The sequence below is a fragment of the Tachysurus fulvidraco genome, chromosome 10 (assembly GCF_022655615.1).
Source record: "Tachysurus fulvidraco isolate hzauxx_2018 chromosome 10, HZAU_PFXX_2.0, whole genome shotgun sequence".
NCBI lineage: Eukaryota > Metazoa > Chordata > Actinopteri > Siluriformes > Bagridae > Tachysurus > Tachysurus fulvidraco.
Genome location: NC_062527.1, coordinates 5,743,967 through 5,766,823, shown reverse-complemented (window position 1 = coordinate 5,766,823; position 22,857 = coordinate 5,743,967). Strand labels below are relative to the sequence as shown.

Sequence of the window (22,857 nt, the reverse complement as noted above, 5' to 3'; positions counted from 1 at the left end):
CTTCACAATAAAGATTTAGCCACTCCAAGGGTGAAATGGCACTTCAGAGACACTGGAACACAGTGGTAAGCATAAATGGTGTTATCAACACACTTCATAGAATATGAAGGTCTACATTTACATTTAGAATAATCTGTAAATATAGCAGAGCTTACTGAGTGTACGGAGGCAACATTCAGTCTCTAAAACACGTTATTGCATATATAAACGTATATAAACGTAATTTTTCTTTTGACAAATTCTGAAACTCCTCTCCCAGACATTGCTGAAAAATATGTAGGTAGAATCTGCTACAATTCACTATGTTTTTCTTAATGATTCTATATCCATTCCTTATGTTGCTACAAAATAGAATAGTTTAGTGGATAATATCTTGCAAAAAAAGGGCTGGAGACTTCCTAATAGATATCTATTGTTAAATAAGATGAAAGAGATTTCCTTTAAGCTTATTCATCTGTATTACAAACCTTCATTGTGTCTAAATTGAGTATAGACATAAATTGTACCTTCTTTGATTTGAAATCTTTTTTGGCATTGTGATAATACATGAAAAATATTGGAAGACATTTCCCAGATATTTGTAGACTATATATATATATATATATGAAGACTTTATTTCAAGGATGTTTTGTTTGTTTTTTTCGGTCTTGAGAAGCAATAGCTTTGCATTTGTTTTCTATTTTATTCATAAAGTTCTCCGCAATTTTTTTCACTTTCAACAAAATTTTAAGATTTGTTTTAAATCTTACCTCATGTAAAAAAAAAAACTTTGATTGTATGCTCACTTTTTTGTGTTTTTGTATGAATTGTATTTATTTTAGTAATTTTAGATTATTTTATTTTATTTTTCTCTTTCCTTCTTTTGAATTTGAATGTTATGTAATGTTTGGCTAGTCCTGAACCCGTTTTTTTCTTTCTTCTGTTTTAAGGTGTTTCATTTTTGTATTCTTTAAGCAAATGTTTGATAATAAAAAAGAAAAAAGTTCAGAAATCGTTTTTGTAATCGTAGATGCAATGTCATATTCCAAAATTGAAAGAAATAAAGTGCACTTATCGTATTCACAAGTCGCGTCCGGTCATAGCTATGGTTATGCATGTTATACTCGAGGGTGGCTTTGAGTTGACTTTGAGTTTTTCAATCCAGATCACAGACCTGACTTGACCCAAACAAAACATCCTTGAAAGAAAGTGTTCATATATATTCCATATATATTCTGTACAATAAACTGGGAAATATATTGCAATAGTTTCCTTGTATGATCACAATGCCAAAAAAAGATGTAAAACAGACTCAAGTTGTGAATCAAAGAAGGTTCAATATGTTTTTTTTTTTTTTGGATATCAATATCAATCGATGTCCGACGTCATAAAGAATAGAAGTAGAACAGATTTAAAAGTCGTAAAAAAAGAACGCGGAGCTTTCAGAAAAACATTGAACTTTGTGCGAGTAATGTGTTTGTTGAACTACTTTGATTAATAATGGAGACGTTTATGAATGCAGTTTGGGCGGCTGTATTGAGTCTTTCTTTGGTACTCCTGCTGGTTTCGGTCGTAGCTGCAACCGCGGCACTTATTTATTATTATGTTTATCAGGACGATGAGGGGGAAACGACAGAGAACACCACCGGTCCCGTAGTGTTTGCTGAAAACAGGTAATTATATCTGAACATCAATGAGAGTAAAACAGAAAACAGTAGACTTTGGAAAGCTAGTGCAGTTTAACAACATAAGTAATTAAACCATGCAGCTAATGCGCGCTAGCTAGCAGCATGAATCATCAGCTCGGTTATTAGTTAACTTAACTAACTGTCAGCGTTTCACATCATGATAATATTATTATACAGTCGCGGTAATAGTCTTATGTTAAAGTGAGAGTGGAGGTTTGACATAGTGTTCAGTATGCTAAAGGTTTATGTTAAAAGTTGTAGCAACAATCCACAACAAACATGTCACAGCGTGTCTGTTCTCCTGAACTGAGGTGTGATAACTGTTTCTAGTGATGGGAAGTTCGGTTCCTTTACGCGAACCGGTTCTTCCCCCCAGTTCAATAATCTAGTTCACCAGTTCTTTTACGTCCTGACGTAATGACATAATTCACAATGACGCCATGACGTAAATTCCTTCATCCCGCCGCTGCCGGCAGACAATACAATCAATTTAACACATTTGAAAAGTTCACGTTAAGTTCACGTTAAGAACTTTAGTTGAATACGTTTCTTACATTTAAGTTTTGCAACTAAAACGCACAGTACAGGCTTTGATGTGCAAACGTGGGTGTTTTACGTGTTAAAATAAATATATTAAATATATAAATTTAATAAACCAATCTTCATCAACCTGCAAAAACGTACAAAAAAAGCATAATTTTGAAATGTTTCTTTCGCTCCATCAGTTGTTTCAAATACTAATGCAACTGAGATAAACACTCATACGTTGATAAGACATTAAATCATAACCATTTCCATTTGTTGCTGTATCAGTTCAGTGATTTACGCATGCGCAGTAACAACAGGTCATCGGTTCTCAGTATGTCAGACGCATCCGAAAGAAACAGTTCTCAGTTCAGTGTACTGACAATTCGCTGTATCAGTTCAGTGATTCACGCATTCGCAGTATCAACAGCTCGAGCTCACAGTTCTCTCAGCACATCATGTCTCAGTTCAGTGTACAGGAGTTACATATACTCCGGGATATTAGTTTATTTAGAATCGGAGGGGCTGTCAGGCATGTCCGAAAGTGAGTAACTTTAGTAACTTGTGGATCAGCGCTGACTCAAGACGCGAACTGTTTAGAATGAATCAGTCCGATTTCTTGAACTGCTTCATCCAGTTCACTAAAAAGAATCGGTTCAAAAGAACGTTTTGTTCACAAACCGGCCATCACTAACTGTTTCCCCTGTGCAGTTAACTCTGCACTTTACAGCACTCTAAACTTTACACTTTACACAACTCTAAACTCTACAAGTTAAACCATGCTACACTTTACGCCACTTTTCACTATTTTATGAGCACACAGTTTAGTAAGTTTGTGTGGTCTGACGCTTTGTGGCTGAGCTGTTGTTGACTTTAGATGCTTCCATTTCACAGTAACAGCAACGTTTCAGCTGATCAGAACACACCTCAGAGTCCCGCTGGATTATCTACACACCAGGTGAGTGTTGAGATGTGTGTGTGTTATGACAATATAATATTAGTATTGTGGTAATGATGTCATGATACACTTGAATGTGTCTGTCGTGATATATTGTAAATAAATAATAATTAGAAATGCCTTTTATTTAATTTTAACTCAGTATTTAAAATGTCACATTTTAACTTTGTTAGAAATTTTTACACTATGCCTTTCGATACAGGGTTAATTGTATAGCGCTGTTTACAGTGGACATTGTCGCAATCATACTGGCATAGGTTATTGTTTTGCATTTCAGGACAGCACAACAGCACATACTGTATAACAGACAGCAGACATTCTCTCTATATTTGAACTCCGTGGACGGTTCATTACTAGCCTTACACCTGATTTCATAAATACCTTTAATGTTTTTGTGTGTGTGTGTGCGCGTGCAATGGATCTTCAAGATGACACTGAGGCCCAAGACTGGAACGAGGTACAGAAATTGAAAATGCAAAATTCTAAATGAAATTTTAAACTGAAATGCCATTTAGTGTGAACTTCACTGATGATTCTGTCTTACTTAAAATTCACGGATATTTCAGCAACAGAAGGCACAGCAAAACAGAATAATGAGGCATTCCGCTCAAATTTCTACACTTCATCTTCACCTCCAAGATCCCATCCCTCCTCTACACATTCCTCTTTTTCCCCTGGCATCATCAGTGGAGAGGACTATCAGAGACATGCTCTTCTTCAGGCCATCCTGCCACGCCAACACCATGACCTTATTGGCCGGTATCTAGGTTATGAACCACCAGTGTGACACCATTTGCAGAGGCCAGGGAGAGGCCATTATTTCTGAGACATTACAGAATGATGTAAATATATTACAAAAAGATTTATGTGGACTTTTTAAAGCACAAGAATGAAGTCATGATTTATTTATAATAGTCTTGAAACTGAAAGATGTAAGGAAGAGAAAAATCACTCAGCTGTCAGATCCAATTTCTTTTTTCTTGATTAAAGCCAACAGTTTTACTTTGCTCATTTTCCTTGCTTCCCAAAATGCAATACAATTAAAAAAATATATAATTTTTTACCAAAACGGTTGAGCAGAAATGTTAACTGACCGATGCGTCTCATGCTATAAAGCTACCGTTGCTTTGACATACGCTTGATGTCATTTATATATGACTTGAGTCTTGACTTGATTTGTTTGGCAACCTTCACAAATAGCAAAAAATGAATGAGGAGCAATTTGAGTGAAATCATATGGGTCACTGTATAACGCATTAAAACAAGATGGCACTGAACCTCTTCCTTTAAACTGTAACTACTAGAAGATTTAAAACCGCTTTGCATATTCATTTGTGCTCATCATTAATTCAGACAACAGTGTTTCAGTTAGCTTCCTTTCTCTGTTGAATTGAATATCCGTCAAATGTGATGTAACCTCTTTGCAGAGGCAATAATCTCTTAAGCTTAAATATAGATTTACGAGTCATGGCATGTGCCTCCATTGACTCCTAAATGGTCACAAATACAGGTCCTTCTCAAAAATTTTGCATATTGTGATAAAAGTTCATTATTTTCCATAATGTAATGATAAAAATTTAACTTTCATATATTTTAGATTCATTGCACACCAACTGAAATATTTCAGGTCTTTTATTGTTTTAATACTGATGATTTTGGCATACAGCTCATGAAAACCCAAAATTCCTATCTCAAAAAATTAGAATATCGTGAAAAGGTTCTCTAAACGAGCTATTAACCTAATCATCTGAATCAAGTAATTAACTCTAAACACTTGCAAAAGATTCCTGAGGCTTTTAAAAACTCCCAGCCTGGTTCATTACTCAAAACCGCAATTATGGGTAAGACTGTCGACCTGACTGCTGTCCAGAAGGCCATCATTGACACCCTCAAGGGAGAGGGTAAGACACAGAAAGAAATTTCTGAACGAATAGGCTGTTCCCAGCTAGCTATCAGGAGATTTTGGAGCACTTCATGCTTCCATCTGCTGAAAAGCTTTATGGAGATGAAGATTTAGTTTTTCAGCACGACCTGGCACCTGCTCACAGTGCCAAAACCACTGGTAAATGGTTTACTGACCATGGTATTACTGTGCTCAATTGGCTTGCCAACTCTCCTCACCTGAACCCCATAGAGAATCTGTGGGATATTGTGAAGGGAAAGTTGAGAGACGCAAGACTCAACACTCTGGATGAGCTTAAGGCCGCTTTCGAAGCATCCTGGGCCTCCATAACACCTCAGCAGTGCCACAGGCTGATTGCCTCCATGCCATGCCGCATTGAAGCAGTCATTTCTGCAAAAGGATTCCCAACCAAGTATTGAGTGCATAACTGAACATAATTATTTGAAGGTTGACTTTTTTTGTATTAAAAACACTTTTCTTTTATTGGTCGGCTGAAATATGCTAATTTTTTGAGATAGGAATTTTGGGTTTTCATGAGCTGTATGCCAAAATCATCAGTATTAAAACAATAAAAGACCTGAAATATTTCAGTTGGTGTGCAATGAATCTAAAATATATGAAAGTTATATATTTAACATTACATTATGGAAAATAATAAACTTGTATCACAATATGCTATTTTTTTGAGAAGGACCCGTATAACCAGTATGTGAAAATTTTCTGCACCTAGGTTTCAGCAACTGATAATTTAATTTTTTTATTAAAACATATGATTGGAGCATAATAAAATGTTTGTGAGAGAGTAGGGTGTTTTTTTTTGCCTGTTTTTAATATAATAATAGGATCTTAACGTGAAATCAAAATGTCACCACACAATACAGAGTCTGGCTCTTTGTTTATGAATACACACTGTTCAATCTCAAATACATTCTAATGCTGAAATGATGCTTTTACTAAAAAGTAGCAGTAAAAAGTTTAGTGCTTTTACTAAACAGTCATTTGTGTAGTAAAATGAAGCTTAGAGACATATCTCCTTTAAGCATGTTAAGCATTTTCATGTTAATGAAAAAAATCTTCCAAGCTTCCAAGGGAAAAAAATCTGGATTACAAAAAGGCTCTTTTCTTACATGGAATGTCTGCCAGACTTAATTAAAATTACTCAAATGTGTTATTTGTTTTGACTTGATATAGTAGCTCCACATGTTTGTCACTAGCAGCACATGTGTTGTTATGTTAATGCCACTAGTCAGCTGTATTTGAACCATATCCTCTTTCTTGCGATTTAATAACGTCCCACAGAGCAGTGTACAATCCATCATCTGGAAATGGAAAGAGTATGGCACAACTGCAAGCCTACCGAGACATGGCCGACCACCTAAACTGAGAGGCTGTGCAAGGAGAGCATTAATCAGAGAAGCAGTCAAGAGGCCCAAGGTAACTCTGGATGAGCCGTTGAGGCCGTGAAGCCTCATCTCTCTTTGTTAACCTTTTGCAGAGCTCAGGTGGGAGAATCTGTCCACAGGACAACTATTAGTCGTTTGAGAACCACTAGACTACTTGTTCTGAGCAGGTGTTGTCAGTGAACAGGCTGTAAAACTGTTGGCTAAGCTACAGACACATGAAAAACTGATGCTGATTATCTGGGAAACATCACATCTCTAACAGCAGTCAAAATGTCATTATTTGTGTCAAACAAGTTGTGAATTTGTTGTAACATTAAAACAGGAGATGATGACTTACTCTACTCAAAGTGATGCTCACAGCTCCAGTGGTTTTCCTTGTGGGTGAATGACAATGATGGTGAACAATTCCAGAATATGCTTTTTTTTCCATTAGTTGTTGTTAAATCTTACCTAGATGCAATAGTGCTATTTTATGATTGGCTATTGTGTAGCCTTTTTTTGATTGGCTGATAAGTGGCAGACTCGAGTAAGAACTCCAGGGGAGACGCACTTGATTCATGCCCGGTTCCATAGAGACAGCGGTGCGGACAGATACATTTTGGGACTCTGGCATATTAAATATATGTATAGTAAGTTTTTCCATAAATATATAAATAGTAAGTTTTTCTGCGTTACAAATACAATGTGTGGTTGGGAAAGCGTGACAAAAGACCGAAATGAGTGACACTTGAGAGCCCTGCAACCTCCTAACAATCTCAGATATACAAAGTAAAGTATCTCACTGTGCTGTAATATATATGTGATAAATAAAGGTTACTTTTTCTCTTATATGCAACTGTAGTACATCATGGAAGAGCTGTTAAACAGGTGTAACTCCACTGTCTAGCTCTGTAAAGAATTTTGTATGACATTTCAGAACTGAACATTATAATTATGAGGAACATAAAAGAACTTACATTCATATGCTAGAATCGTCAATTACTTATCACATAGTCTTATATAAGGGTCGTGCGAATATGGACTGCAGAGCACCGACTAAGGGCAATGAAAGGCTTTAATATAAGTAGTTCAAATTGCAGAGGTAGGAATAATGAGAAAGAACAGTCAAAATTGCCAGGCACAACAGAAAAATAATCCGGCCAGGGGTCCGGATAACATAAATTATTTGCTAACATAAATTAGCAAATGACACAGGGAGAACAGAGCAAAAGTCAAAACTGAGGAACACTCCCAACAGAGGGGCAATAGTCCAAGAGAAAATAAAAAGATCAAACTGTATAAAAATGAACCTGTAATCCTCAAACCAAAACAGCAGTCAACTGAAATAGTTCTGAGTATCAAGCCATGATCAAGATGGCTGCCAACCTGGACATGGCCGTAGAAATACTGAAGCAGAAAGTTGAAACCTGGCCACAACAGGGAGTTCAGTAGGATAATGGTCACTTTAAGGTGGGGTGTACGTTGTTTGAGAAATGCTTCAGAAAACTTAGTTGGGCCGACAAACAAAACAAACGTGTAGCCAATGAGCATAAAGGGGTGTGTCTTGTCAATATGCGGCGGAGAGAGTGTTCAGTGCGCATGTCTGACATTAGCAGAAAGCGATTGAAACATTTACAAGGCGGATAAAAGCGAAAAAAGGCTTACGATAAGGCAAGAAGCAGGACCCATGTTAATATAGGATCAGCTTTCCAGTGCTGAAGAGAACTGAATGTCTTCCTCGTGAAACGGAGCTTAACCTTTCACGGTACAACACACAGTACTACAAAAACACATTTGACCAGTATTACCATAATATTACTCATTGAGTTCATTTATTGATAAAAATATCCCCTCGGCCAGCTGCCCCAGATGGTTCTGCCATAATATGTGCCTGGGTTATGTATGTATGTGTGGGGCAGAGATATCAAAACGGGGTGACACCCATTTGGGTTAGGGGCATAAATCAATTCTAATCAAAACTACAAAATTTGAATTACCAATTTAATTAGTGACATCACAAATTTGAATAAAAATCCACTACTTTGGCTAAGGAGCAACCCCACATGAATGGGGTTGCTCCTTAGCCAAAGTAGTGGATTTTTATTCAAATTAGTGACATCACAAATTTGAATAAAAATACTCCCAATACCATTACCCCATTACACAGGCCTGTGTTGAAAAAAAATGCGAACACACACACACACACACACACACACACACACACACACACACACACACACACACACACACACACAAACTATTGTTTAGTGTATATTTTTATGCAAATTTGTGACATCACTAAAAAGTATTTTTTATATAAATTTTAATATTTAGTAGTTTTGTTTAGAACTAAGGATGATAAAGAAAAAAAACTGAAAAATATTAATCTGATATAATTTTATATAACATTAATTTAGTGAATGTTTTCAGCCACAGAGGTACACATAAGGGTAGTGTTTGTGAATTGTCAAGTAGGCATGACTAGAAAACTTGTGGACTGAGAAAGGGAGGGTTAAAGTGAGGACTGAGGGACTAGATACGCTGTATTTTATGCATAAGGTCTTCTAAAGTGGTTCTGATGATGGTTTACTCGCATTAAAATAAGACGACACTTTACCTCTGCTTTTAAAGTGTGACAGTATTGCAATGAAAAAATTAATAAAAATAAAAAAATAAATACATACATTTTAGAGTGGTAAAATTGCAACTCATGCAAATCATTTAAAAATCACTTCAGAAATTCATTAGCAACTGAGATATACAGCAATCTGTAAATCCTTCCAGCTCTACCTGGACTAACAGCATTCACACACATGTATTATCATGTATATACACCTCCCACAAAAGCATGCACAGGTTTGAATCACCAATAAGGTTCAGAAACATTGGCCACATTAGAAAAACATACTGACAATTCTCTAATAAAAGCAAAAATAAAATAGCCACAGAAACATTTGTTACTTTTCCAGCAGACCAATAAGGGTAAAAGTCAATGAAGGGAACTGGAAGAGCCCTGCTGTCAGGCTGAGGGTGACCAGAAGTGGGTGAATGATCTAAATCTATTCTTTAACAGATTTGATCAGCCACCCTCCCCTGCCCCCATCCAGTCCCCTCTGCTGCAACCCCCTCCTCTGCTTCCACAGCAAGCTGCTCCAGCCCCACCCCTCTCTGCAATGCTATCAGCTCACAGCCTACATACAACACAGCTAACCCCCCCTGCCAATTCCCTCCAGTCCCCACTCCAACCAATACACACTGCCCCTTACAGAAGCCCAGATGAGAATGGAGCTCAGGAAGATCAAAGCGAGGAAGGCTGCGGGTCCAGACGGCATCAGTTCCAGGCAACCAAAGCACATAGCCATAGTCATGATAATAATCAGCTAAGATTCCCTGCACACTCCCTGCCCAGCCAAACAGCACTTAGCTAACAAGCTCGTGACATACGGTAGATACCAATCACTGCAAACCAATGAGTGTTAGTAAACTTAAACACAACAATACTGATAAGCAGCAAGAAGATATTGATTATGATCAGAGCCATGGTCAATTACTGAGCTCTATAACACTCACCTGAATGTCACCGGAAATCCTAATGACCCATCAACTAATGAGCCCTGAACTCAAACCTCCACTGCCACACCCGAAAATATACAAGCCTCCTGTGAGGTGACCCACCTGACCGCCACCAGCCGCACTCACCACAGCATTAACACACTGGCACATCAAAACTAAAAACGGTGTACTACAGACAATACACATGTTTACATGCTCGTGTTGCACATTGCATCTTGCAGTAGTCCGCTACCAGCTGCTTGACTTTGAATGCCTCGTGTTGCACGTGTACAATATCAAGGGAAGCATTGTATATTTTACATACTTATTTTTATATTTATTTCTTGGGTGTATTTTTTGTACTGATGGCATAGTCCGTACCTGCCCCCTGCTTTGTTTTATGTTTAATGTCTGTATGGATGTTGCACTGTTTGACCTGTGAGACGCGACATCTCGTCCCACTGCATGTCTCAACATGTAGCGAAATGTCAATAAAGAAACTTGAAAATAAGTATTTAATGAAAGTATCTGTCCGAACCTTTTAGAACACCTGGCAACCCATGATCACATATTTTGAGACGCTCATCAAGTATAAATGAATAATTATAAATTTACATAAACATTTTTTCTGTAAAGCTGCGTTGAGACAATGTCCATCGCAATGTCCATGATTTGACTCATAATTTTATCATCATTATTCCAGAGATTAATGATGATAAAATTATGAGTCAAATCATTTCAGCTTCATGTATCTTGTAATCTCTTTGGTGCCCATGATATGAATTATTTATATTTTGCTTTTAAAATGATTCTTTTTGGCTATCAGTCACCAATCGATGCCCGACGTCATAGAGAATAGAAGTAGAACAGATTTAAAAGTAAAATGTGAAAAAGAACGCGGAGCTTTCAGAAAAACACTGAACTTTGTGCGAGTAATGTGTTTGTTGAACTCTGATTACGAGAAGTTAATAATGGAGAAGATTATGAGTGCAGTTTGGGCGGCTGTAGAGAGCTTTTCTTTGGGACTCCTGCTGGTTTCGGTCGTAGCTGCAAACGTGGCAGTTATTTATTATTATGTTAATCAGGACGATGGGGAGGAAACGACAGAGAACACCGAGGACACCACCGGCCCCGTAATGTTCGCTGAAAGTTGGTGAAGTTTATTATCTCATTACAATGACATCTGTCAAGGAGGGCGATGTATTAGTCAATTCTCAAAGTTGATCTTTGACAAGAACCAAATTGTGGTCACGTGAGCTGACTGTGGCTGATCGGTGTTTATGTAAATCAAAGTTTTGCATATGCTGACATGCAAATGTCTAATGATACTGGCATAGGATATTGTTTCATTTAAGGACAGCACAACAGCACAGACTGTATAACAGACAGCAGACATTCTCTCTTTATTTAAACTTTGTGGACAGTTCAGAATCAGAATCAGAATCAAAATCAGAATCAGATTTATTGGCCAAGTGTGTTGACACACACAAGGAATTTGGTTCCAGCAGTTTGTGATTCTCAAAGGTACAGACATAAATAACACTTTACTATACAAGAAAACAATGCAGACGATGAGATACAATATAGACAGAATGAGTATGAAATATGAATATAGAATGAATAAAATATAGAAAATATGAATAAAGAATATGAACGATCAGTTATGTACATAAAGTGTGGGAGTGCAAATAACAATATTGTGCAATGTTATTCTTTGACAAGAACCTATACTAGCCTGATTTCATAAATGCCTTTTTTTGTTTTTGTTTTTGTGTGTGCTCACTGAATTTTCAAGCAGACACTGAGCCCCAGGACTGGCACGAGGTACATAAATTGAAAATGCTAAATTGTAAATAACATTTTTAACTAAAATGGCATTTAGTGTGAACTTCACTGATGCTTCTTTCTTACTTAAAATTCACAGCTTTACAAAAGGTTATATCAGCAAAGAAAAATAAATAATGAGGCATTACACTCAAATTTTTCCTCTACAAATTCCTCTTTTTTTCCCCCAGTGTCATCAGAGATGATGACTATCAGAGACATGCACTTCTTCAGGCCATCCTGCCACGCCAACACCATGACCTTATTGGCTGGTTTCTAGGTTACGAACCACCAGTGTGACACCAGGGAAAGGCCATTATTTCTGGGACATTACAGAATAAACTAAATATATTACAAAAAGATGTATGTGGACTTTTTAAAGAACCAGAATGAAGTCATGATTTTTTCATAACAGTCTTGAAACTGAAAGATGTAAGGATGAGAAAAATAACTCAGCTGTCTGTTTTACAACCACAAACAAAAATGTATTTTATTAGGATTTTATGTGATAGACCAACACAAAGTGGCACATAATTGTGAAGTACAATAGGAATTGTTAAAAGCATTATACAAATAAATTGAATTTGAATTTGAAATACTCAAGGGTGGCTCGCTTTCTCACTTCTCAGAGTTTGTGAAATTGCTTCCACTTTGTTTTTCAATCCACCTGACCTGTTTTTTTTTCATTCCATAAGACCGTGTCATTAACATCTATCCAGTCAAATCACATTTAAACAACATATTACTCTTATAGTTATCTTTAAATGTATATATCCATAACTGTTAGCACACGTGAAGTTAGAACGTGACGTTAACATGACATTTTCTACCGATTTACTCAAGTAATCAATCAAACTTCATGTAAACATCACACACAAATATAAACAACAAAAATAATGTACATATTCTTGCAAAATATTTTAAATATATCCAATATTAATCGAATTTTGTACTCTATTAATCTTTATATTATTCTTTATATTAACCTTTTGTTCTATGTTTATGTTCTTTAAAGCTGCTTTGAGACAATGTCAATTGTAAAAAGCGCTTTACAAATAAACTTGAATTAAAAATTGAATTGAATTGAAAAATAGAAAAGTGCATAAAACCCACCAAGTCAGTTTACATTGTAATAGACACATATTCACGGTCATCAAAGGTTCCACAATCGGCTTGTATCCATTTCAATATTAACAAACATCACACTGCAAATTAGTTAAATTCAATATTAATGCTCAAAAGTTCTGTCACACTTTTTTTATTTATTTGTAATTAACAATAATTATATAACAATAATTGTAAAACTTTAACTTACCATTTCACACTCAGGCATCATCTCACTCTCTAAGGTTTCTGCATGACTGTCATAAGAAATTTCATCACACTTGCATGTATTACCATGCATTATTTCTGCATTTTATTTATTTTCCTTATTCTTAAACAATGTATCAATTGTAATATATATTTGAACTGTAATAATTTTTAAACAAAATAATTATATTTTCTTTTTCATTTATTCATTACTTTGACATTTAGGATACACTGATTAAATAAATTAATTAAATTAATTAATTTATTATTAAATAAATTAAATAAATTAATGTTCCTGTGGTATTTCATGAATAAATTAGTTATTTGAATCTTTCTTTAGATATGAATGCACAGTGCAGTATTTTGAGGATTGTACAGCCCTTTGTTAGACATAATATTAAACAAATTGTAACACTACGCCACTCCTTCAAAATTAGTTTTAAAGAGAAACACTTTTAGAGAGCACAGCCCAAAAACAAAACACTACAAATCATTCAAGGTACCAGGGGCGGATCTAGACCTTTTTTAGGGTGGCTCCAGTCCCCCGTCTGTGATCTCAGCCACCCTAAAACTATAGGTAAATATATAAGTATAATTTTTAATTTCAAAAATAAAAAATAAAAATTACGTTAAAATGCAGGACATGTCATCGATGGGGAAGAAAATTATTAATCAGTTTGATCCTAGAGCGTATATTTTTACTTTGCAGTTACGCGCATGAGTTGTAGTCTTTCAAAAGTGCGTTATCAGCTGTCTGCTTTATTTCAATAGAGAAGCACAGTCAGAGCTGGAGGCATTTTTCTATAACGTTAATTTCACTATTCTTATTACCAGAGTTGATAGCACAAACAAAACATTAATGCAAACAATGCATTCAATACTAAATAAAAAATAACATTTATTGATTTGATCGATAAATGTCGGCGTCGGGGTTCGATTCCCGCCTCCGCCTTGTGTGAGCGGAGTTTGCATCTCTGGAAAAATTGTCCGTAGTGTGTGATTGCCTGAGTGAATGGGAGAGTGTGTGCCCTGCGATGGGTTGGCACTCTGTCCAGGGTGTATACTTGCCTTGATGCCCGATGACACCTGAGATAGGCACAGGCTCAACGTGACCTGAGGTAGTTCGGATAAGCGGTAGAAAATGAGTGAGTGAGTGAGTGAGTGAGTGAGTGAGAGAAAGAGTGAGAGAGTGATTTGGTCTTTATCTTGTGAATATTTTTTATTACTGACTGCATTCATTGGACACACCGAGAATGCACATGAACTGATTTGATTCAAGACTGGCATCATTACATCATGCATAAAATGTTGGTGTCCATGTTTGCCATTTTAAATAATACCATAACATTTGGCTTACTATGTAGTCATATAATATATAATATAAAACTTTTCTTGTTTTAAATTCTCACTGAGGGCTAAGACCCCCTAAAGATGAAATCCTAGAATCGCCCCTGCAAGGTAAGATTTATTAAAACATAGGACAGAAAATGATATACACAACAATTAAACACAGACATGAAATAATTAAATAAATAACTCATCAAAATTTGGTCACAGCTCTCCAAGATGTTAACAGCCAGCTCACACTCTTATATTAGCTAGTTTCCTGGCGTGTGGCAGACCCTTGAAGCGTAGGGAGACATCCAACGGATATCAACTGAAAAGAAAAAAACAGCACAATTCAAATAAAACTAACACAACTCAAAACATAAACCTTCACTCAACCACTTCAAGAAAACACAGCAAACATGGATCCCATACACAGAAAGGCCCACACACAGAGAAAGCAAGCACAAGGAATCAAGCTGGCGACATAAGGCTGGGAGGGTGTTTAAAAAGAAATACAAAAACAAAACCACAGCCAACCGGACTCATGCACAAACAAACAATCAACAAAATACACGTGTTCCACCATGCAGCACACACTGAGACCGGCCAGCCAGGGAACCAAACAAAAAACAGGAGAAACAACAATTGACTTAAATCTAAAACAGAAGAAAACAAAAGTAACAATACATCATATGTTTTATTACAACACTAAACATTTTCATAAACACAATGATCAACTTCCCCATTTCATTTTTATTAGATTACCAATAGTAACCCCCCCCCCCCCCCACACACACACACACACAAACACACATTTACCTTCATCGGCTACCCAAAATAGCAGCCAGTGAGCATTTCAGCATTTATCCACATCTAAAACATTACAAAAAACACTAAACATTTAAAACCATGGTTACCAACTGCACACTCATTTTTTTCAAATATGAAATACATTTACTTTGGCAGATAACAGATATAACAGTCAATGTTTGAGCATCTATCCACATCTGAGCCAAAACAATTCCCAGAGAGAAATACAATTATTAAACCTTTTACAGGGCTCTCAGGTTATGAAGACAGGCAAGCGTGACATCAAACACCTGTGTGTAGCTCTGGAAGCATGTGGGGCTGAGTGTAGGAGCACATTTTTTTTGGTTGAACGTATAATCACGGTATGAGAATAATATATGCATTGAGAAGCAGTATTGTTGAACTTGAGCAAATCACTGTTATACATTGCTATATAGAAACAAGCTTTCAAACGGATGGAGAATAAACAGCAAATTGCAAGGATGATTAACGTGTCACGACTTTATTGCTCCCCACTCAGCTCCTCGGCGGCTTTAAGATCATTGTGCCGCTACAATTATTATTATTATTATTATTATTATTATTATTATTATTATTATTATTATTATTATTATTAATAACAAAAAGGATCAATGTGGATGTGTGACTTGGTATCATAGCTACAACTAGAAAAAATAAGTATTTAATGAAAAATCTGTCCAAAGCTTTTATAAGACCTGGCAATGAATGTTAAAAAAATTCTGTGGAATAATTAAGATAAAATTATGAGTCAATTAATTTCAGCTTCAAGCATCTTTAATCACTTTGGGGAACATGATATGAATTATTTATATTTTGCTTTAAAAATTTAACGTCACCAAATCACCAATCGATGTCCGACGTCATAGAGAATAGAAGTAGAACACATTCAAAAGTAAACAACGCGGAGCTTTCAGTAAGACATTGAACTTTGTGCGAGTGATGCGTTTGTTGAAGTTACTTTGATTACGAGAAGTAATAAATAATGAAGAAGATTATTACTACAGTTAGGGCGGCTGTAGAGAATCTTCTCCGGCGCGATGAGGAGGAAACGACAGAGAACACAGAGGACACCACCGGCCCCGTAGTGTTCGCTGAAAAAAGGTCATTTTATTTGTACAACAATGAGAGTTAAACAGAAAACAGTAGACTTTGGAAATCTAGTGCCGCTAAATAACATAAGTAACAAGCCCGTAGGCGGGAGGTGGGGGCGTGGGGGGGGGGCATGTGTATAAGGCAGTAGGCTATTAGAAGGAAAGAGGTTTGCCAGTGTTTGTACTGGCTTCTTGATGGGAAACTTTTGTTTCTATTGCCATTGGCCTTTTGTGTCCATCCCATTTCATTCTTAAAGCATAATACGGACAATGGATTGAAACTGATGGCTTACGTTTATTGGAGTTGGAAGAATGTAGCTACCTTATTCAAGTGTATGTTGATGGAGATGTTTTAAGAACACAAAGCTGATTTAACTCAACACGGAGAACTTCTTTGCAAGAACATTGTTTGCTTTTGTCATCAGCGTTTCTGGTCTTCTCAAAACTGCACATCTACACAGATAATAGATATTGTCAACATTTTAAATTCATCAAAAAAATATGTTGCTCAAAGATTTGTGTATGATTGTAAAGCTGAGTAACCCTGTGTTATTATATTTAATGAGGGTAATGAGGTTGATGAGAGTTCATAAATAATACTAAGCAAGGAAATTGTTTTTCTGGCTGCCTTACTTCACTTAGTGGTCTTTATCATAATTTATGTGAAAGTCTTGGATAATTAGAAAACCACGCCCCCTACTGGTAGGCGCTTGCCTGGCTTCAATATGTACATATGAAAAAGATATGCGCGCATTTATCATTGTGCGTTTGTACACAAAGATATACACAGTATTGGGCAGTAACGCGTTTCTTGTAACGCCGTTACTTTTGACAGTAACTAATACTCTAACGCGTTACTTTTTTAAATATAGTAACTCCGTTACCGTTACTATATGATGCGTTACCCCGTTACTTTTTTAAATGAATTAATTTTGGTTGAAGTCTTCGAACGAACCCCCCTCACTGCCAAAGGTCCAGAATTTAAGTCGTTTTTTTGTGAACACAGTACTGTATATATACTATAGCCACACACAAATGTCTGTGCATTAAGTTCACTACTATAGCAGAAACATGCTTTAGTAGTAGTACAACTTTTTATAACTGTACCTCCAACAACCTTTTAATTGTGGGATGACATAATATACATCCATGGGCGTAAATCCCGGGGGGACGGATGGGACATGACCCCCCCATCCGAGAGTTGTCCCCCCCAAAAAAATTATTTAAAAAATATCGCACTCTCTATTGTGAAAAATATATGTATGTATACGTAAATAATTGTGAAAGTAGAACCCCCCCCCCCCAAAAATGCATTTAGAAACAGTTGAGTTCCCCCTCCCCTTCCTAACAGTGGTTTGACCCACTGCCTGCTTTCATAGTTCATCTCACCTACTCTGCACACACGAGTCAGGTGTGTGGCTGCGGCTCAATTAATGTTCAACTCTATTAAGTAGGGGATTTTATTCACTTTAAATAAAGCGATTCTCTTTAATGGAGTTGATGCAGACTCATTCATAAATTAGTTGCGGCAAAAATGCTGATTACCGATGTAATTTTCCATGAATCTGCTATATTAGCGATTAAAATATTACTTATCTGGTTATCGTTAGCTTGTTTACAATAGCTTGTTGCGTAGTGCACTGTAACTACCACGCTAAAGCCGTTTCCCATGCATTGTTTAGCTGTGCATTTACTAAATGAGCACTTGTTCTACGTCCGAACTGACCCCACTGTGTTTTTTGTAAAATCGATTTCTATTGTTATTAAGTGTCTTGATTAATTTTAAATACAATTTTAAACCTTTTTTTCTTTACAATAATTGAAGCAATTCCTTGTTTTTATTGTTGTGATTATTTTTTTAATAGTTTTACTTTCTTTGAAGAAAACCTTTGAAAATAACCATAATGACGCAGTCTCCATGCTACAATAATAATGATAAAAAAGATTTTTCACAGTGGGGACATGTATCTATTCTCAAATTGCTTTATTCTCAAATTGCTCATGAGAAATTTTATATTTATTGTCGTCCCCCCACTGTTAAATGAAATTTACGCCCATCATGAATACATCCTCACAATACATACATTTTAAAAGAAATGTAGTTAAATTAGTTAAACAATGGTGGGCTTATAGAAAAATGTTTTTTATTTGAAAAACATGCTTTTGTGGGAGAAACAGACACAAAACACAATCATGCAAACAATTTGAACACAAATAGCATAACATTGTACAACCTCTTGAGTGCCAAATTCCCTGGATTTGTGAAAATTCTTTTCAGTTAATTTTTATAAAATACCTTCTATAACCGTCTTTGCGGATTTCCGCCGATTAACGTTATAGATAAACGCCTCCAGCTCTGGCTGCGCGTGCCTGTGCTTCTCCGTTCAAATAAAGCAGACAGCTGATGACGCACGTTTGAAAAAAATCGCTCTTGGATCAAACTGATAAATAATTTTCTTTCCCATCAACGACACGTCCTGCATTTCCTGCATTTTATTTTTTATTTTTGAAAGTAAAAATTAAACTTATAGTTATAGGGTGGCTGAGATCACAGACAGGGGGGCTGGAGCCACCCTTAAAAAAGCCTAGAACCGCCCCTGCAAAGAAGCATTGACAGAGAGTCAAGAAATGATGATGAAAATAATTATTATTAATACTTCAGTAAAGGTCATTAAATCTATTCTGTTGTTAGTGTGGTCTTTAAACTTATGAACTGTGTATGGACTGACAAAGGGGGTACACGAGGAAGCAATTTGACAACAATGCAGTAAATAATTTAGGTGCATCAAAAAGCATGCTTGTTAAGATACTAGCAGACAAGGTAATCCAGCACAAATCAGTGCATAAAAGGTCACCAAAATCAAGAAGTATTTGAACCTCATAATTAAATACAAAAGGAGGAGAAAAACTGCAAACTTTTTGAAAAAAGAACCCCCACCCCCTTTCAATAGGCTGGCTACGGCCCTGAGTAATTAAACCATGCAGCTAATGCGCGCTAGCTAGCAGCATGAATCATCAGCTTGGTAATTAGTTAACTAACTAACTAACTAACTAACTAACTAACTGCCAGCGGTGCACATCGTAATAAAATACCATCACATTAGTGTACAGTCGCGGTAATAGTCATATGTTAAAGTGGGAGTGGAGGTTTGACCCTGTGTTCAGTATGTTACTCTTTACTCCATTCTATACTTTACAACACTTTAAACTACAATTTACATCACTCTAAACTCCACACCACTAAACTATACGCTTTACACTGTTCTACACTTTACACTATTCTACACTTTACACACTCTAAACTCTACAAGTTAAACCATGCTACACTACATCATTCCACTATTTCCTGAGTATACAGTTAGTAAGTTTGTGTGGTCTGACGCTTTGTGGCTGAGCTGTTGTTGACCTTATATACTTCCATTTCACAGTAACAGCAACGTTTCAGCTGATCAGAACACACCTCAGAGTCCGGCTGGATTATCTACACATCAGGTGAGTGCTAAGATGTGTGTGATATCACAATATAATATTAGTATTGTGTTAAAGATGTCATAATACACTTTTCTGTGTATGTGTCATGATATATTGTAAATATATGTAATAATTTCAAATGCCTTTTTTTTCTTAATATATAAAATGTTACACAGATTTATTTTTTATTTCTATTCTATTCACTTTGATGCAGAGTTAATTGTATAGCGCTTTTTACATTGGACATTGTCGCAAAGCATCTTACAGTAATTAAAAAATTTAGATTAAAAATTATTAATATTTTATATTAATGTAGATATGTAGATTAATATTTCTTCTAACTACTACTAACTACTGCATTACATATTTTAAGACATCAGAGTTTATGCTACAATAATTTTCTATCATCGTAATATTTTTGTTTGGCATATTTCCTGTCTGTGCTTGTAAGATGGTAGAGGAATGTCAGAAATCTGTGTCTTTTTTCTGAGAAGCCATTTTTATTATTTTTAACCATTTTTAGTCAAAGTTTCAGACTGTGACTTGTTCCTTGTAATAATAAATAATCAGATATATGTATAACATTTTCATCAACTCTGAGTTGATTCCTTCAGTCAGGCACCAGCAGCAGCCATGAGAGCCCAGACAGTGCATGTGCTACATGTGAGACTGAGGAGACTGATATGGACAGAGGTGAGGCTGAGCAGGAGGCAATGGGGTTCTTCATCCCTGGGCCCATGCTGTGCTGTGAAGCTGAGGAAGATAAGGTTCCTCACTCTCTAGAGACACTGTACCAGACTGCGCAGTGCAACAGCACCTCGGACTGCCTGCTGTTAGCAGCCCATGTGTTACTGCTGGAGACCGGCTTCCTGCCACAGGTCAGAGGTCACACAATACAGAACCGCCCCATTAATGCATGTCATACATAAATCTAATTCTAAGACAATATCAATATGAAATATTTTAGTGTGTCTTACATTGTGTAGCTTTATTGCATTCTCTGTTGTCACTTTTACCAATCAAACAAAGAAAGCTTGGTGGTTGTTTGGGTGTTTAAAATGTGTCATTTGTTTTGATTATGTGATGAGTGCAGGGTTGTGATGTCAGAGCCGGAGAAATGCCCAGCGGCTGGAAGGCAACAGAGGGCCTCTGCAGGCTGCGGTACTTTCACCCGTTTTGTGATTACAGCCCAGTTCAGATGGTCGGTGTGCTGAAGGGCCGAACACTTGTCATAAAAGGTTCACATGTTGTTTCTGTTACATAGGTGTTGTTATTGCATTCATTCTTTGTAGCTGCAGCTGATGGTGTAGTCATTGTGTCCCCCCTCACAGCCACTATGACGACAACCGGTGCAGTAGAGTTTTCACAGATACTGGCACTGAATCCTGACGATTACGTGACTAAGCAGTGGGCAGGTGCGGTATATGATACTATGTACATTAAATGAAAATATCTTCGTCATTAGTCTTTATTTTCATGGCTAGCAGGTCAGTTGTTCAGCTCCAGCCCATGAGCAATGACCTTAACCCTCTCTGATATAGTCTGACCCTGTGCTGACAATCTCAGATATACAAAATAAGGAATTTCACTGTGCTGTAATGTATATGTAACAAACAATGGTTGCTTTTTCTCTTATGTGCAACTGCAGTACATCATGGAAGAGCTGTTAAATTTAAACAAGTGTAACACCACTGTCTAGCTCTGTAAAGAATTTTGTATTTCAGAACTGGACATTATAATTATGAGGAACATAAACTAACTTGTTATATTTATATTCTAGAATCTTCTATTTTATCACTTAGGCTTTTTTTTTTGTATTGTCTTGTATGTACAGTTGTATGAAGATGTGAAGTGTGTTTGTTGTACACGTTTCCATGGACCCTGCTTTTAATTATTTGTCTGGTGAATTAAAGAGGTTTTGTCCTCATAGGTGGAAATGCTGGACTGGTCTACAGAGATATGCAGAAACTGTCTCATGTTTTTAAGGACCAGTTGGTTTACCCACTCATTGCAAGAGCTAGAGAAGGTACAGTCTATCCTTAAATCAGAGCCAGCTCTGACTTTACTGTTCTATCCCTTTGCACACTAGTTACAGTAGATATTTACCCACTTATACACAAAATGTCTGTGTTTTTGTTTCCTGCTCACTCTGCAGCACTGGGTCTGCCTGCACTGTTTGGTCTGACTGTGCTGCCCTCTGAGCTGCTTTTAAGTATAATGCAGCTGCTGGATGTTCCCTCGATCCTAAGGCTGTCTGAAGTATGCAGACACCTGCACTCGGTTTCTCAAGATGCCTTACTCTGGAAACACTTTGTGAACCGTGACTTCAGAGGTACCAGCACATCACACATGCACTCTATAGAGTTAAACTGAAGATAGAGCTGATAATTTTTTTGATAGAGTTTGTGCTGTTACCAAGCTAGGAATCTTCTGCATTTGTGAAGTGACCTGATAGATCTAGCTGATTGTGGCTGATTGGTGTGTATGTAAATAAAAGTTTTAAGTTTTGCGTACACTGCCATGCATATGTCTAATCATACTGGCATAGGATATTATTTGCATTTCAGGACAGCACAACATTAAAGACTGTATAACAGACAACAATCTCTCTATATTTGAACTCTATGGGCAGTTCAGTAATAGCCTTGAACCTGATTTCATAAATGCCTTTAATGATTTTTTTTTTGTGTGTGTGTGCAATTATTTTCAAGGTGGAGTTAGGCGCAGATACAAAGACTGGAACAAGGTACAGAAATTGAAAATGCTAAATTGTAAATTAATTTTTCAACTAAAATGCCATTTAGTGTGAACTTTACTGATGCTTTACTCTCACTTAAACTCCACAGCTTTACAAAAAGAAGTATAAGCAAAGGAAGGCACTGGAAGAATACAGAGTGTATTGTAGCATTTTTCCAATTCTAAATTTCCAACCCCCAGTCCTATACCGTTTTTCTGAGGCTGGGAGGACATTATTTCTGGAACATTACAGAATAAACTAAATATATTACAAAAA

At 36.5% G+C, this 22,857-nt stretch overlaps 1 protein-coding gene across 3 annotated transcripts; it reads left to right on the top strand.

The window, feature by feature from the left end:
* Positions 1 to 48: 48 nt before the first annotated feature.
* LOC113653950 (F-box only protein 7-like) lies at positions 49 to 22,857 on the top strand. 3 transcript variants are annotated; one of them, XM_047819396.1, is made up of 9 exons: positions 1,368 to 1,652; positions 3,087 to 3,150; positions 20,459 to 20,722; positions 20,938 to 21,082; positions 21,176 to 21,259; positions 21,775 to 21,870; positions 22,000 to 22,176; positions 22,556 to 22,590; positions 22,691 to 22,857. In XM_047819396.1, the coding sequence occupies exons 1-9, from the start codon at positions 1,480 to 1,482 to the stop codon at positions 22,841 to 22,843; spliced, it is 1,191 nt and encodes a 396-aa protein (XP_047675352.1). In that variant the 5' UTR covers positions 1,368 to 1,479; the 3' UTR covers positions 22,844 to 22,857. The 3 variants fall into 3 exon arrangements, 2 of the variants coding, with proteins under 2 accessions (XP_047675352.1, XP_027019654.2); XM_027163853.2 differs by lacking the exons at positions 1,368 to 1,652; positions 3,087 to 3,150 and adding exons at positions 16,138 to 16,383; positions 19,802 to 19,865; XR_003443233.2 differs by lacking the exons at positions 20,459 to 20,722; positions 20,938 to 21,082; positions 21,176 to 21,259; ... (2 more) ...; positions 22,556 to 22,590; positions 22,691 to 22,857 and adding exons at positions 49 to 65; positions 3,579 to 3,607; positions 3,717 to 4,152 and having other exon boundaries at positions 1,594 to 1,652.